Consider the following 17,051-nt stretch of genomic DNA (forward strand, 5'->3'; position numbering starts at 1 on the left):
GAAAATGGTATTGGCCAATCGTCGAATCACCGTTAGAGAAGTTGCTGAGGACCTAAACATATCGATTGGCAAGTTATGCGCAATTTGCGCGAAGCAATCCGCCAGAAACGCCCGGATTTGTGGAAGAACAAAAATTGGCTTTTGCACCACGATAACGCCCCTGCTCACACATCGTTGCTTGTGCGCGACTTTTTGGCCAAAAACAACACACTAATGATGCCGCAGCCACCGTATTCCCCAGATCTGGCCCTCTGTGACTTTTTCTTGTTCCCTAAACTGAAGAGGCCCATGAAAGGACGACGTTACGCTTCTCTTGACGAGATAAAGACGGCATCGAAGGAGGAGCTGAAGAAGATAAAAAAAATGATTTTTTGAAGTGCTTCGAAGATTGGAAAAACCGTTGGCACAAGTGTATAATATCTCATGGGGATTACTTTGAAGGGGACAAAATAGATATTCATGAATAAATAAATAATTTTTGAAAAAACACAAAATTCGCGATACTTTTTGAACACACCTCGTATATCAGTATATATTATGTATGTTTGTCTATATTATGTATTTATGAGTATTATCATATCGTAAATAAAACAAGTCAGGTGAACTTAGGTGTGAAACGTCACCCGGAAGTTCGAAAATCTTTATAACTACTTATTTGGGGCTCAGGGAGGTATTGACCCGATTTAACCCATTTTTAATACGCAAAGACACTTTAATCAGAAAAGTATTATCTCTGAATTTCAAATGTATGTACATACATACATATATTTCATACATTGGCCGATATTTTTGGCTAAATCAACTATAGATACTGGGGTTCACATACGCTATCTAGGAGCTTGAACAGTTTTGGTTCGATTTAGACAATTTTTGGGCATAAGGTGGCTTACCTCGAAGGAATTATTAGTGCAAAGTTTTATCCCTTTATATTAATTGCTTGTAGTTGTTCAATTAAATCATAAAGAGTATACAAATATCTTTATAATAGAATTGAAGAATTACTGTTTGATTTAATAGGTAATGAATACACCCTAACCCCTTAGAAAAAAATTGTAATTTACATATATATATTTAAGTGTTTCAGTAATTCTTTATGATATAAAATTCGTCTTAATTCATAAATTCCTTATATTTCTGTTTTCCAGAATTTAAATGTGACCTTGATAACCGCAATGAAAAATGAAAACAAGGTAATTTGGTAATATACGACAATAACAAAATGAAATCTCGAGGTCTGGATCTCTCAAATGGAACAAAATCTAATGAAACTCATACAATTATTTAAAAAAAATGTCCTTCAATAAAACTTGTTATGCGTACTCGTTTGAATTGAAGAAATGTCAGTATTAAAAGAATACAACCTTTTAGTGACCGATCGAGTTCAGTTGAAAAGCAATAAGTGAAAAGGAAAGGACCTCATAATGGACACAATGAACATTGATCAGTACTCGTTTTATTGACTTGAAGTTGTGGGCAGTAAGGCGGTATATTTTCTGTGCTGAAGGTCATTCTTAACATCCGGTCACACTTAGTAACACCGACCTAGCTGGTCCCAAGCCCATGTTGAAAAAAAGGATGCGGGTTGGTATGGTGGAATGACTACTAGTAAGCGTCTCGGTCTCGGTCGTCTGGCAGCCGCAACCAGTACACAGGTCACTGTTACTAATGCCGAAAACAATCAGCTTCTCAATACTGAAAAACAAATACAAAATCCGGAAGTAAAATACCAAGCCCCCAGCGAGGTACCCAACAAAATAGCCAGCAGTAGTTCAACCGCTCCAAGCATCAATAAGAAGTTTGTATTCACCGCTGGTGGCGACGCTGGGCGTTCGGGAGGGAAGTATGTCAGCGGAGTGCAAAATTTCTTCCTGGCGGTGTTCAGCGATGGTCTAATGGCCCTAATCCTGTCGTCGTCCTCGGACATATGTGGCTTTAAGTTACATAATGCGCGCTTCGAAAAAGGTAAACCTGCAAAATCTCCCCTGGAGAGTTTCCCAACTACCGTTGCGCATTCTAAAAACATCACAGCGTGGGAACAGACTATACCGCCATCGGCACGAATAACCACTGAGAAACATCTTGGCGCTCCTTTGTTTAATAATAAGAAACGTTGGAGAATTCATACCACAATGAGCTCGTCGGGACACCCTGGTAACTCCTACTCGCAATGGTTAACAGGAACAGGCGATGCCGAGGAGCTAACTCCTTTTCAGGAGTATAAGCCTTTTAGTAGAAATACTGTTTACGCAAATTAAATGTCGCTTGTCCCAAATATCTGCATATCAAGCCTGCGGAAGAAAAGGAAAAGCAACTAAAGTATATTCCTTCTCAGTAGAGAGATGTCACATATGAGGAAGTTAGTTTCAAACGTAGGTGGTGGGTATGAGTGAAGCTCCTATTTTAATCTATGTTTAAACTGGCAGGTCCATTACTTCACTAGTATATTTCACTTTCTTTCACTTTCACTTTCAGCAACTAGATAAAGCAGAATAGTCAGAACGCGGTGCTGGTAAATTTCAATATGGAGGCTAAAAAGGACGAAAATCGGGCTGGGATACCAGTCCAAACGTCGGTGGGAAAAGTGGTTGCTACCACCGGCGGGCACAGCGAGTTTACAAACTGTGTCGCCAGTGGCCATACTTCTGCTGTGAAGGGAGCAGTTCACAGTAGTAGTGCTATTGCCATATTCGGTTTACAATGTAGAGGTGCCACAGTCCATGTAGATATGGACCTTGCATGTATTGACAGCGTCAACATAACTGAAGAGTAAGTATTGCCAGGCTCTTCAGGGGATGCTGATTCGCCGAAAAAGCCTAGGTTTAGGTCAAAACCCAATAAGGAGGTTAAAAGTGAAAGCGATCTACAAAGCTGCGGTCGAAGTCAACGGAACACTTAGCTGCAAGGAGGAAATGTTGGCTTGGGCTACAGGAAAAATGGAAGAAGGCCGAGCTTATTATGCATCGCGACCGCTGAAAGCGAAACAGCGAGGCCAAATGACCGACCGAAGAGGAAATACGACGATGTAAGACAAAATGTCAGGCTCAGGGTCGACGGAATAATCGCTGGCAATTGGCAGCTGTCCGATGAAAGCGAAACAGCGCGTCCGTCTAAACGACATAAATGGAAAGACGATGCTGTAAGGCCAAATGTCAGTCTCGATCGTGTTAGAATTGACTACAACCAGCCATACCATACGTCGCGGCAAAAATTCACGTTCACGGATCCGAGATTCGCAAATCGGGTCGACGAAAGAATTTCAGCCAAATGGCAGCTGTCCGCTGAAAGCGAAACGCTCTGGCATACTGAGAAAATCGAATACAACTGGCCTTACAATACTTCACGGCAGCAATTCACTTCGACAGATACGGAATTCGCAAACTGGATCGATGAAACAGCTTGCCCGTATAAACGACCGAAGAGAGAAGATGATGCTGTAAGGCCAAACGACTGCCTCGATCGAGAGAAACCCTCAACATCTAGGGCGGCAGCAACGGCCAGCGAGATAGCCAAGAGGCCCTAATTGACCGTAGCCACCCCATGCGCTCTTCGCAAGAATCGATAGGGCTCCGGGCACGCTTATACCAAATTTCGATGGACGGGTGAGGACAGGTCCTCACTTCTATGGGTAAAAGAAGTGATTAGGAACCTTCAAGGCCTGTGGAAGGGTGCCCTTCTGGACATTGTGGACCGTAGCTGCATTCTCATTCCTCCGAAAGCGAAGGTGCTCATTCCACGAACGGTAGAACCGGAGGATGCACTGCGGCTATTCAGAAGAAATAAATTCTGATATGCCGACGGAAGATTGGAGGGTCTTGAAGGTTACCAACTCCGACAAGAGAGATGTCAGCCAATTGTACTTTCTTCAAATAAATAAGTCGTCCGAAGACATTTTATACGGCCATCCAGACGATAACAATGAAAATACGTTGAAGGATAACGAGATGGAGGAGGATCTAGAAGATATTCTATAGGCCACCTTGAAGCTCCATGACGCAAGTAAAGGTGAGCCGGTGACTCAACCCGACCCCGAGAAGAAACCCGAATTTAACAGTGAAGGTTCTTCAAACATACCTGAATAATAGCAAGTAGCCTCTGACTTTATCTAGACTAAAGTCACCAACATACTAGTCGTACTTCCCGAGTTAAACAAACAAGGTCAGAACAGCTACACTGCTAAAGAAAAGTACTATATGTACTCACATATTGATCAAAATTTCTCTTCAGATGACCTGACTGTGGTAGACGTAAAAGATGGCAAGAATTAGACACACACCTTTCATCCAGTTACATGACCCACGGTTATGAAGGGCCACTATTCCAGTAGAACTCAGAAGGTTGGTGGATGCGGCAGATAAGACGAAGAACTCTTTTGATAGGCACGGACGGCAATGAGCATAAACTCATACTCGGTATCTTAGGATTTTAAAAAGTATCATTCGGAATTCAATTCGTCTCGTCAATCTGATCATATTGATACACAAACATAATTCTATATCTTCATTGGTAAAGAGAAATATACACTTTTACTAGTTTTATACACATATTAATTTGTATTTTTCAGATGCATTGTGCAGAATACGCTGAAAATCGTTACGTTACACCTATAGAAGAAAAAAGGGCGCCGAACGTCACACCTCAATATAATCTGTAATAGTAATATTTGAAGGAATTAATACGCGCCGCGACTTCTCTGTTAGCGGCTGTTTACAAAGTCGAATTTTTCTAAAAAAGCGATTTAGAGAATCACGTGCCAATTTAATAGTTCGAGCTATGGAAGTTGGACTGTGTTTAAAATATATAAATAATTTTTTAATTTTTCTTAAGTTTAATTTTATTTGCCATTACAGATCTATATTTTCTATCTATTTACACCTAATAAGCCCATGTGCCATTGAACAGAACAAATAATAATCGGACGGTGCAATACTTTGGGTATACCATAAGCGTCTCCAGCTAATTTTTAATGTGTTGAAATGCCACTATTCCAGTAGAACTCAGGAAGTTGGTGGATGCGGCTGATAAGACAAAGAACTCGGTTGATAGGCACGGACGCCGATGAGCATAAACTCTAACTTCGGTTAGGTCGAGCGTTGTCATCAAGTATCATTACTTTTTGTGCCTTTCGTACTATTGAGGTCATAAGGAACCGAAGCGCCTTATTTCTGGATTATTCCGAACGACTCCAATTCAGCGTCTTCGAAGGTTTTTGGCCTTCGTTCACGCGGACGGTCGTTGATAACGAAATTGCCGTCTTTGAAGCAACGAAACCAATCACGGCATATGGTTTCCTTTTGAGCAGCATCTTCGTAACTTTTTGGAAGGTTTTAGTTAAAATTTCTAAGGTAGTCTTTAAAACACCAAATTATGAAGAAATTGTGAAAAATATGCTGACAAGCTTTCTGACCTTCATCCTTCAGGATCAATCAGAATCATCTGGTTAAGTTTTCGGATAATTTTTGAAATTATATTGAGGAACAGCGAGAGAGCGGTGCATTCAGGATCTAAAAGTGAGGGAAAAAGTTATCAAGTCCTTTGGGATCGTCATATAATGACTATCTCAATGAAAAGAAAACAATCAAGAGCCCTTATAATATTTTCTTCAAATAAACTAGTTAAAAATTATCAGACTAAAAAATTTATTTCGGAAATTTTAATTGCTAAAATTATTAGAAACATGCTAGAATCTTTTTGATCTTACAAATCTACAGCTAAAGATAACTCTGAAAATTCTTTGGAACATAGTATTGAATAATTTGTATTATTACATAGACACCTAAAAACTTTACCAGCCATTAATCTAGCAGAACAAAGTTATTAAAATGTTTTAACCTAACTTAAATTTATATAGTTAATATTAATTTATATTCCGTATTTTATCACAGCTTCGCTGTTCGCACCACTATCTGCTTAGCCTTATTACGCTAATTACAACAGCGAATCGCAGCACTTTCATTAGCATATTGCCTGCGTGCTCTAAAAAATGATTTGTGCTTCCGCGGTACAAAAACAAATATCTATATGTGTATGTATGTATGCCGTGGCTGGCCTACACTAGTCACTTCCAAGTATGTTTTATATGCTCTCGCAGGTATATTTCATAAACCTAAGTACATATATTAGTAATTATCTTACGTAGCTTTACTTTTCGCATCGGCCGTACTCCTAAATATATACTCCAGTTGTGTTATCAAGCTAAGCGCGCTATAGTTCTCCTCAGTCATGACGAAATTCTCCAGAACTCTTAAATAACGCAACGCCTCCTTATAATTTGTTATACGTGTGTTACGTTTTGGCTGATTTGTTGTTGGTTTTTGAGTTGTTGTGCTGTAAGTGTTATCGCTAATATCGGTGGATTCAATTTTAACAACCGAGACTAGTTCATTCTCCGCAGCTTCGGTTTTTATACTGATTTCAGTGGGTTCCACTACCTGCGCGCTCTGAGTAGTGCTTGTACTTGGCAGAGACGTTTCGACATTTTGTCCTTTGACATCTGACATTATGCTCATAACAAGCGCTTCGATATCGTCTTTAAGACGTCTTTGGGTTTTTGTTGTCGTGGGTACTTTTGCAGTTTTTCCTTTAGTTTTTGCACGCTTCCATATTCAGTTCAGTTTCACTTTTGCATAACTCTTCCACTCTTTTGCTCAATGCAGCAATGCGCTTATCTTCGGCCAACAGTTTGCGCTGCTCCTCTTTCTGCTGCTCGCGCACATATGCAATAATGTCATTGCAATCCAACGAGCTACGCTTACCCATATCACTCTCCAATTGCTCCAACGTCTTCATGAGGTCCACATTATTGTGTTTTAGTTTGAAAGCATGCAGCCACGCATCGTTCGGTGTGAAATTCTCAATGGCCAGGGCTTCCTTCACCTCCAACGCTTTGCGGCGTATGGCGGTCGCATCGGTAGACATGCGATGATTGAGTGCGCGTAGTAGAAATTCAAAGATCACTTTGCCGAGCAATTCGATTTTCGCCTCATTTGAATTGTCCACTGTGGCGTTTAGATTCTTGGCACGTACGCTCTCATAGCTCTGCAGCAGTTCATCCTTGCTGCCCATAATTCTCCTAATCTGCAATTCACTACAGCCGAAATGCATGGCCAATTGCCGATAGTTTGGTATGTATTTGTAGGCCTTAATCACTTGTATGCGTTGGCCCAGCGTCAGCCTCTTGTAGGACTTGTACTGGCGCCACTTCAGCTGTTGCGGCTCCATTTTACATATATTTATATATATCTAACTTTATATAAGGTTGTATAAATATGTATGTATGTATATACAACAAAAGCATGCAAAGCTATTTAATTTTGAGAATTAGTCATATAAAGCGCCGGAAAACCACCGTTACAGACGAAAAACAACACACCACTACCAAATTGTATCGGATACTGAGCAGCTGACCAAGCCTTGGCAGTGACGATCGTCAGAAACACACATGTGTACCCATTAATATACATATGTATAAGAAGAGTAGTAGCCGAGGGAAATAGTGCGCTCATAATCGTATTTCCCACATATAAACTCATGAACAAAAGTATATACATACACACCTAAACATACGTGCATAGCTAAACACGAGAGCGTCTCACCGCTTTCAAGAGAACAAGTTTTGGTGCAATTTTAGGCGCGAGAGCTGAGTTTGAGAGTCAATAGTATACATATATATGTAGTAGCGCGTTTATATGTGTATGTATACTTATGTATGCATGTATATATGTAGTATATATGTAGCTTTCAGCACTGAAATTTTGTAAACATTGCGTGCTCTCTCTGCTATCGCTTGCCGAGCGTTTGGCTGTTATATTAACAAGTCAAAACAATGCCGAACAGCTGTTTGAGAAGCTAAAAACCAAAATATACATATAAATACATATGTATGTATGTACATGTAGATAGGTACATAGGCATGTATGTACATATATATGCATATATGTAGATAGGTGAGTATGCAAAAAATCTCAGTAAAAGTTTTAATTAATTGTATAATATTATGGATATAATTTCAAATACTCGTACAACCGTTATTTATTGTAAGTGTAACAATAATAATAAAATTTGATAATTTTATAATTTTCTCAATATCTATAATTAAGATCTCCAAACGTACGCGAGAGCCCTAATACATGCTAATTCTAAAAGTGAGTATGAGAGAGCGTCTCATTGCTCTCTTGATATTCGCTGAGATAGGCCAAACTTTTTGGGAGTCGTAGAACAGGTGTTTTGTATTTGCATGAAATGCTGAAAAGAAAACAAATTTTATATTATTTGTAAAAGCTTAGAAGCGTGTGATGTGAAACAATAAATTGGTGGATTTAGTTCGGAACCGAATTACTGTATGTATATTAAATACTCTTGCCACTTTTTAGGGTTACTGGGGTAAGGTATGCTTAAAAATTTTCCATACCAAACTGCACTGTTCTAAATAACGAATAAATGAATGCCCTTAAAGGAAGATCCTTGGTCCTATCACGCATTCAACCCCAACTATTTGGCATTAGATCGTCGGAAAATGGAAATCGGAATCGTGGATATTGGAATGAATGAATTAACGGAAGTCATAATACTCGTATACTGCAAAAGGGTGCTTCATAAGAGACCATCGACTCATTTTCAAATCACGCTTCTTAAAGCATAAAAAATTTAATATTCACGAATGATGATTGAAGTTGAACAACTGGCTTCATACAAGGCTTAGCTGAAGTGCATAGTTAAGTTCCGAGTTGACTTTTTGTGGCACTGTGAAATCGGGTAGTCTTTGAAGCATAATGCTGTCATTGAATTTGGCTAGTATTTACATCTATGTACATATTATGTATGTAGATAGCTTAAGTGATACTTATCTTGGAGGATAGAGAGTCAAACCAACTGCAATTCACAAAAATTGATAAACCAAATAATTTTCCGTTTTGAAGAGTTTTTCAGAAGCTCTGTCATTTTAATAAATAATGCCTAATTAATTCGGGAGAATGCAGCCTAGAGTACAGTGTTTGAAAGGATATATGCAAATCCGGATTCGTTCCGGTTACGTAACAAAATTTAAAATATCGTATGATAATTTCAGATCTTTGATTCTATTTATGTTATTTAAGATTTCATTGTAAAACTAAAAAAAGATTGATCGAGTAGATGCTTTAAATCTTTGGCGTTTAAGTAAAAACAATCTCGGCAATATGTCAAACGACGTGAAAATTTTTTTGAGTTCCACGTAAGCAGACGATACACTGATTTATTGTGATAGAACTTAATTTGGTGGAAAGTCTCTTCTATAGGAGAATGTGAGATTACTTCACAGCCACAGTTGAAGTATCTTGGTGTAATAGTGGACTCAAGGCTCAAATTTAAGGAGTACTTGGAAAATACGTATTGTAAATCAAATAAAATGTGTTGTGTTCGTTCCAGCCGACGTTTTTTAATAGCTAAGGTAATGAGTTCGGTTATACTGTAGGCGGCACCAATATGGATACAGGCGCTAGACATAAAGTAATATGCTGGACCAATTAATGCAGTGCAAAGGCTTTCTGTAATACGAGTGATAAGTACTTTCCGAACCATATCAAATGACCGCTGCTGAGGTATTAGCCAGTATGGAGCCGATTGACATCCAGGGAGACGAATTCGCGCGAATATATGTATAACTTATCAGAGACGCGTACTGCAGCAAAAAGAGAATCAAAAGCATCGCAATGTGGCACTAACAGTGGCAAACTTCATACAAAGGACGGTGGACCTACGGACTGATTCCGGACAAACATGGGGATCTGGCTTTTCACCTAACCCAAATATTCACTGGCCATGGGTGCTTTAGAAGCTACCTATACAAATATCGTCATGACTTCAGTCCATATTGTCCGAGGTGTACAGAGTGTATAGAAGACTCTGAACACGTACTCTATCATTTCCCTCGGTTTTCAAGTATAAGGGAAAAGCTGAAAACTACACTTGGAGGTAGTCTCACAGTGGAAATTTTGAATGCACTTACAAATGTGTGAGACCTATGGAAAACTGTCAGTGAAGCGGCAGCTCTAATTATGACAATATTGAGATATTTACAACAGATTAGGCGTCAGTCAGTCCGTACAATAGAGAATACTTAAATGTCTGCTTCTCTCACATGATACTTTCTTCTGTGTTCCAGTGGAAGAGGCATGAGATGGTAAGATTTAGTGGATTAAAGTCTCGCACTACGGCTTTCCATGCTTTCTCCTAATAAAAAAGGAGCATAGCTCTATGATTGTAGATAAGTGAAGTGCTTCCAACATTTGGGGCCGATATACAGTTTATTAATCACTAGTAAACATTAATTCAAATACATTTTTAGTTTATTTTTGCAACCCTTATGTACATGTGTATTCATTGGAATGTTAAGAAGTCTTAGGAGTCTATAATCAAAAGAATATAGAATTGAGAAAAATAAATGATAATCAAAAATAGTACTTATGGAAGAATGTATAGACATTTTTAGTATAAGTTACTTTGACATAACTGAAACTTTAAAATATAGCAATTTTTTTGTTTTAATTATTAGATATAAATCTTTTTGGGTTAAGCAAATATAACCAGATTACTTTAGATAATAACATTACCTTACAAAAACAACAATAAAAAGATTTTAAAAGTAATTCACTGAAAATGTAAAAAAAAAAATATATATATAAAAAAATATTAGAAAAAGCTTTTGTAAAAAGCCTTTGTCATATAACATTTAGAAATGCGCTTGTAAATATAATCATGAACTTATTTAAATATACATACATATGTATGCATGTCAATTTTTACTTAAATTATTCATATACTATGTATTAATTTAACTTAAATAATATATTTGTATTTACATATTTCTTTAACAATTAACTGAACTTAGTTTAAATTCCACTTCCAATTCAATGAGTTAAACTCTTCAATTTGGGTGGATTCTTAAATATCTGCTCCAGTTGAGTTATCAAGCCGATGGCACGATAGTTCTCCTCAATCATCGCAAAGTCTTCGAGCACCCGCAAATGACGCAAAGCCTCCGGATAACTGTGTATATCGGGGAAGGGGGGCAACGATATCGGTTTTTGCGTCGAAATGCTCTGATTAGTAGGCACGTTGATTGATTCTGCTTTGGCAAGAGAGACACCATCATTGCTCCCTTCCTCGTCATCCGACGCTAGATTCACGACAATCGGCTCAATATTTGTACCGACGAGGCTATCGTCATCATTACTTTTCATATCAGCATCGCTGAACACCTCGCCACTGTCGTCGACTCGATTATTCACCGTATGCTCGTAACTGCACGAACTATGACTGCCATCCGCATCACTCTCCCACACACTATTGCAATTCTCATCTTTCGTCATTGTCAACATTTTGCGCCGTTCTTCTCTCTCCTGCTGACTAACATACTCGATTATATCGATGCACTTCAGCGAACGCCGCTGATCCATATCGCTGGGCAAGTGCTCCATCATGCTCGCCAAATCCAAACGATTATAAGTGGCTTTGAAGTCGCGCAGCCAAACATTGTTGGGTGAGAAATTTTCAATGGCAATCGCTTCCTTAACTTCAAATGCCTTTTGGCGTATGATCGTGGTGCCGATCGGCATGCGCAGGTAGAGAGCGCGCAGCAGAAACTCATAGACGACTTTGCCGAGAAAGTCGATCTTCTCTTGCCGTCGATTGGTCACCTCATCGGTTAGCTTATTGGCGCGCACGCTATCGTAATGACGCAACAGTTGATCCTTATTCGAAATGATGTTCTTTATCTGCTTGGCACTGCAGCCGAATGTGCTCGCCAAACGTTGATAGTTCGGCATGCGTTTGTAGGCTTTGATCACCTTAATGCGCTCCGCCGTCGTCAGTATATTGCGCGTTTTATAATCGCGATGTTTCGCGTTTAACAATTCCATTGTCTGTATGTTTGTACAAAAAAAAAAGAGCAGCGAACTACAATTACAACAATAAGCTTTATAAAGCTCCGGAAAACCACGTTTAGCAGCACAGAAGCGTCCCCTCAACCGAATAAACAACTTATTGCTTCCAAACTCTATCGGATACTAAGCTGGCGTAACCGCATAATAGCCGTCGATCGGCTACGATCGAGAGACATGGAAGCGAAAACGCTGTGCTGTGCTCATTAAGCGCGGTTGAAATTTTCAATTCAATTCTTCGGCATACACTCTTGTTCTGGTTATGTTCATAAGTAAATATATACATACATATGTATATGTATATCTAAGTAAACAAGCGTGTAGGTATGCGCATAGGCAAACGAAGTTAAGGCAAGCGAACCTCAGAGCGTAAAATGGCAAAGAAGAAGTGCTGTGAAGCTATTATTGGTGAGAGCGCTGAGTCGGTTTCAATAAATTTGCCGAGTGTGCTCCCGGCAATTGTCTAAGCATGAAGTTACTCTCGGACACATCGGCTTTTGAGCAATGGTTCGGTTCGGAGCATTACGGCTGAGCGAATATCTACCGACATCGTAGCATGCGAAGAAGTAAGTATCAACAAGTGAAACCGTATACTATCTGTACGAGTCAGTGAGATATACATACATATACAGACAATGGCATGTACTAAAGTAGACATACTTACATATGTAGGTACGTCAGTGGTATAAAGGTAAACTTTTTATAACAGACGTAAATTGCTACATATGTACATAATATGTACATAAGTACATATGTACAAGGCTTTGCACGGTAACTTTTTCATACTTCCGATAAGTGAAGGTTGTTGGATCAGTCTAAAAAGCTTTGAATTTTGCAAATGGCAGTAAAGAAATATATACATACATACATATACGTACATATATAAGTATATATTAACCATACATTTGTTCATACATATATTTAAGAGAGGCATAATGAAGCCAGTCGAAGTCCATCTCGTGAGTATGAGCAAATAGAGCATATCGTATCGCTGTCTGGGGAGAAGCAAGCTTTTAAGCTGTTAGGTTCACAAATGCTTATATTCAACATTCAATGTGGAATTGTGTCGAATTGTATGTGCTTGTTAGTATGTAGATATTTGTTTATTTATATGAAAGTAGAAATCATTTTACACATTATTTACTCAGAGAGTAATGCTTTAGTAAGCTTGCTGGAGCGTTTTGCTCAATTAAGTCGATCATATTATTTTAAGGAAATAAGAAAATTTAAACCTAAATTTTTTTCTGGTTCTTATCATATTTATTCATTGATTTTCTGTCCTTCGAAGCATTTAACTTGAGTACTTTGAGTATAAAAAAGCTTTTTTTCATTAAAAATCTTGTTTTTGTCTGGTTGTTTAGCTCCCTTTCGAAATATCTAGTGCAAACCAAGACGCTTTCTTCTAGTTCTTTCTAGCAAACCAGGTACTATTGCATCTGTCCTAGCCGGAGTAGACTTCGAAACTCGTTGAATTATAATGACGTCATCACAAAGCTCGTTTTTCGTTAAAGTCTATAAATATGTAGGTATAGCATAGACGGATGAAGCTTTAATAAGCTGCGAAAATATTAATTGAAATCGGATGATAACCCCGCTTACTCCCCATAAAACGATTTTTTAAACAACTCAAAGAGCCATAATTCAATAACTAAATACATCAGACATTAAATTTTACAACCGGGTTGGTACTAGAGGGCTTTCCAGGAGTCGGTGTCAAAATTAGACGAGAAGTGTGGAAGCGCTTACCTTTAAGTGAAAACCCATATCTCTGGACCTATTCAACCAATTTTATCCGAATTATTCGGTAACATTATTCTGATATTCTTATCTTATAGTGCAAAAATGGGCGTTATCGGACAAGAATCACGCCTACATTCTATATAACAAAACTTTAAATGAGATCTGATTCAATCTGTTTCCAGTATAAAAATCAAAGCCCAATGAATATATCGGGGTTAAAGATTGCTTTTAGGGTATACCATTTCAAGTCTAAAAATTATCAAAAGCCGACCATAATCGTTCAAGCCCCTATATACCGAAGATGAAGACCACACAGCATATAGCTGACTTTTTACCTAATATTATATATCGGTCAATATGTAAGCTACTTATGTAATAGAAATTTGAAGAATTGAATTGAGAACGCTTTTCTGATAATTGATTGCATGTCGAAATGGGTTGAATCGGGACTTTATACCACATTTATCGATCAACATGGGGGTTATCTAAATAAAATGGAGAGACCGTTTCTAATAGCTGTCAATCTTTTTTTCTAAAATTGATAAAAGTGGATGAAAATTTGGTCTAGCGCCCAAATAATTAATACAAGGATTTTCGAACATCCGGTTGACTCTACTCTTTATATATTATATTGGTGATGGTATGAGTATGGATTTTCTTAATAATACTTATGTCGTAATGCAAAAATTCATAAAATCTGGTCAATACCATTCTCATTCTCCTTACAGATGTAATGTTTTCGTTATTCTTACAAACCTTATGCCGATTATGTCGTTCAGTGTATAAGTTATATGAAGAAGTGCTTGAAAATATGTTTTCGAGTATACCTGAGTAATGTCAAAAGTTTATGCAATCAGACCAGTGACTTTCTGCCCTTAATATATCATATTTTTGTTTTTCCATCGGCTTAAACCGTTCAGGTTAGTCAAAATCTGTGATATTTTAGTGAAATTAAGTGGTTTAGCGCTTAATATGAATGGAATTGGTTGAGACCTTGGTCCACACCTCATATTCCTAATGTAATAAATTCCGATATATTTTTAAGTTTTAGTTGGCCCATTTCCCAAACTACCTGCGTATTCAACAACAGGTACATACTTACATATGCCATACATATGTACGTTTTCATAAAAATTTCCAGTATTCAAACAAAAAAATATATATACATAAACATACGTGTGTATGTATATTCGTTTACACCAAAGTCGTAAAAATAAAAAAAATATTATTTTGTGAATTTGTACAGTCTTTTATGTTAAACCATAATTGTGTTTTTATAAATGTATGGCTTACGGTAAAACAACAAACATAAAAACTATATCATACTTATATCTATATTTGTAAGCATAAAAGCCCAAGTCCAAGACTAATTTTGGCGACGAAGGAAGTCGATGAAAGCATCCTTCATCTCGCGAAAGTCATTGACATATTTTTGCAAAATAATTTGCTGTTTTTCATTAGCCTCCTTCCATGTCTGAGTCGCCTTCAAAAAATCCTCCCGCATTTCTTCTATCACCGATACTGCCGTTTTATTTTCATTGTTTCCAATGCCACTGGATGAAGAGTGATTGGAGTTATCGAATGCAGATGCGTTAGTCCTCGGAAGTGTTAATTGACATTCGTTTTCGCAATCCTCATTAATCGGCTCAATGTTCTCAATATCAACTGAAATGAAATACATACATATAAGTATAAAAAGACAATAACAACAAACAAAGAAAAGCATTGAGAAATGTTCCAAAAAGGCCGTTTCATTAAATTTAATATAAGAGCGAATACGAATTTCAAATAATACGAACTAAAATTGTATATATTTATTTAAAAGAGACAGTCCTTTATCGATGCTACTCCAATACACTTACAACTTACCCACAATGCTGTCTTCTACAAGCTCGTCGAAGCAAAAGCTATCTAATACTTCGTGGACCGCATTAAAATGTGTCCACGACGAAGGGCAAATTTTCTGTTGCTCCTGCCTAAAAATATTCAACAAATACTTTTTAATAATAATCTTTTATTTGTTAATTTATTACTTACTTGTATTTGTTGGTGAATTCATACAGTTTCATCTTTATATCTGCGGCAGTATACTCGTGGCTAAGTGTCTCCATAGCGTCCGCCATCTCCTGATATACGAGTATGTGGCTGCTGTATTGCCTGTCCGATCGAAGCTGTGGTATTTTTGCTCGCCACAGCTTTATAAGATCGGCTTCGGCAGCCTCACTCCACATCACTTCAGTTATTCTTATGCGTTTAATTGATGTTGCATTTAATTTATTTGTTTGTTTACAGGTTTTTTCTATTTGACAGCGTACATATGTACATATAAATCTGCGCTGTCTGTTTGTTGTGCCTAAATCAGCTGTGAAAAATTTCCCTTCTCAACCGACAGATGACGCTATATCAAAGTCGCACTGGGAGATTTCGTGTAGATTAGATACAAATCACCTGGTGACGAGATATACAAGTGCTATTTTTGTATCGATAATTCTTGCTAAATACAGTATATTAGAAAGATAAGCTACTCAACAGCCTAAATGTTATGAATAGATGGCGGTCGGTAAATGCTATAAAGTACGACTTCGGTTCTCAGTAAAAATATTTCAGTCTGACGCATTTCAAATAATGTCTGAGCGCTCAAATCACACGGTTAGTCGATTTTAGTCTCTGCAAGCCGACCTTGGACTCATGCTGACGAATAAGTTCGAAAACAAGGTTTGCTTTCTAATCTTATATATAAATTAGCTACATTATTTTCTCAGTGTACAATTTGAATTAGCTTCAAGATTTCTAGCGTTTACAACAACCACATTTCTTGCGACATCTAGGCAGTTCTTTTCGTCACAGTTGCTAGCGGTCACCATGAGATGGCGCCAGAAACTGAATATTTTACATAGACCTTTGGCGGATATAAGATATAAGGGTTGTTATTCGTGTTATTCGAAGACAGTAAAACCAAAATCAAGTTCCATACATAATGGAATCGAATGTACCCCAACTGTTTTTGTTGTATTTAATAAGACTCGTATGAAAGACCCGTTATAATAGGCATATTGATATTGAAACAAGTTATAGAACGATAAGAGAACGCTATTGAGTTAAGTATGAAACCAAAGCTCTTCTAGACGAATCCAAGTTTATGGCTATTGTAAGTTTGCTGGAAAGGGAGCAAGTTTCGGTGTGCGTAGATAGCTGCTGCAGAGTAGATATTACATGGCCCACTTCTGTTGTCACAACACGTCGTTAAATCCTATCGATTCAAAGAAATTTAGTAAAGCTCCGGTGTATTACCTTCTATCACCGGATTAATTTATTCGATTGTCTGACTCCTTCTTCTTGCGATTACGGTTACAGAAGCAACCGATCGGTGGAACAGTAACTTAAACTGTGTAGTTG

At 37.8% G+C, this 17,051-nt stretch overlaps 3 protein-coding genes across 12 annotated transcripts in view; 1 reads left to right on the plus strand and 2 right to left on the minus strand.

Moving 5' to 3' along the window:
- The window catches only part of LOC126762521 (uncharacterized), a 43,653-nt gene extending 38,835 nt beyond the window's left edge, over window positions 1–4,818 (plus strand). For 6 of the 10 annotated variants that reach the window (XR_007667467.1, XR_007667468.1, XR_007667469.1 and 3 more), the window contains 4 exons: window positions 1,146–2,376; window positions 2,473–4,155; window positions 4,225–4,503; window positions 4,562–4,818. The gene's annotated coding sequence lies outside the window, so the exon portion shown is untranslated. Of the gene's footprint in view, window positions 1–1,145; window positions 2,381–2,440; window positions 4,156–4,224; window positions 4,504–4,561 lie in introns of all 10 variants that reach the window. The other 4 variants (XR_007667470.1, XR_007667472.1, XR_007667471.1 and 1 more) reach the window with 4 other exon arrangements.
- A 6,065-nt stretch (window positions 4,819–10,883) lies between these two features.
- Window positions 10,884–11,894, minus strand: LOC126761768 (uncharacterized). The gene has a single exon (XM_050478147.1). It carries the CDS (start codon window positions 11,892–11,894, stop codon window positions 10,884–10,886), a length of 1,011 nt encoding a protein of 336 aa, XP_050334104.1.
- A 2,986-nt stretch (window positions 11,895–14,880) lies between these two features.
- LOC126762523 (uncharacterized) lies at window positions 14,881–15,976 on the minus strand. Its single transcript, XM_050479331.1, has 3 exons — window positions 15,693–15,976; window positions 15,525–15,631; window positions 14,881–15,320 (listed from the first exon to the last, which is right to left on the minus strand). Exons 1-3 carry the CDS (start codon window positions 15,884–15,886, stop codon window positions 15,022–15,024), a joined length of 600 nt encoding a protein of 199 aa, XP_050335288.1. The 5' UTR covers window positions 15,887–15,976; the 3' UTR covers window positions 14,881–15,021.
- Window positions 15,977–17,051: the final 1,075 nt, after the last annotated feature.

This window comes from Bactrocera neohumeralis, chromosome 6 (genome assembly GCF_024586455.1).
Source record: "Bactrocera neohumeralis isolate Rockhampton chromosome 6, APGP_CSIRO_Bneo_wtdbg2-racon-allhic-juicebox.fasta_v2, whole genome shotgun sequence".
In the NCBI taxonomy this organism is placed as follows: domain Eukaryota; kingdom Metazoa; phylum Arthropoda; class Insecta; order Diptera; family Tephritidae; genus Bactrocera; species Bactrocera neohumeralis.

Excerpts from the sequence above, each read along its gene's own strand:
- LOC126761768 (XM_050478147.1), bottom strand. The coding sequence starts at position 11,894 with ATGGAATTGTTAAACGCGAAACATCGCGATTATAAAACGCGCAATATA.
- LOC126762523 (XM_050479331.1), bottom strand. The coding sequence starts at position 15,886 with ATGTGGAGTGAGGCTGCCGAAGCCGATCTTATAAAGCTGTGGCGAGCA. Across the intron at positions 15,632-15,692 it reads GAATTCACCAACAAATACAA|GCAGGAGCAACAGAAAATTT; the intron begins GTAAGTAATAAA and ends GAATATTTTTAG. Across the intron at positions 15,321-15,524 it reads TGTAGAAGACAGCATTGTGG|TTGATATTGAGAACATTGAG; the intron begins GTAAGTTGTAAG and ends ATTTCATTTCAG.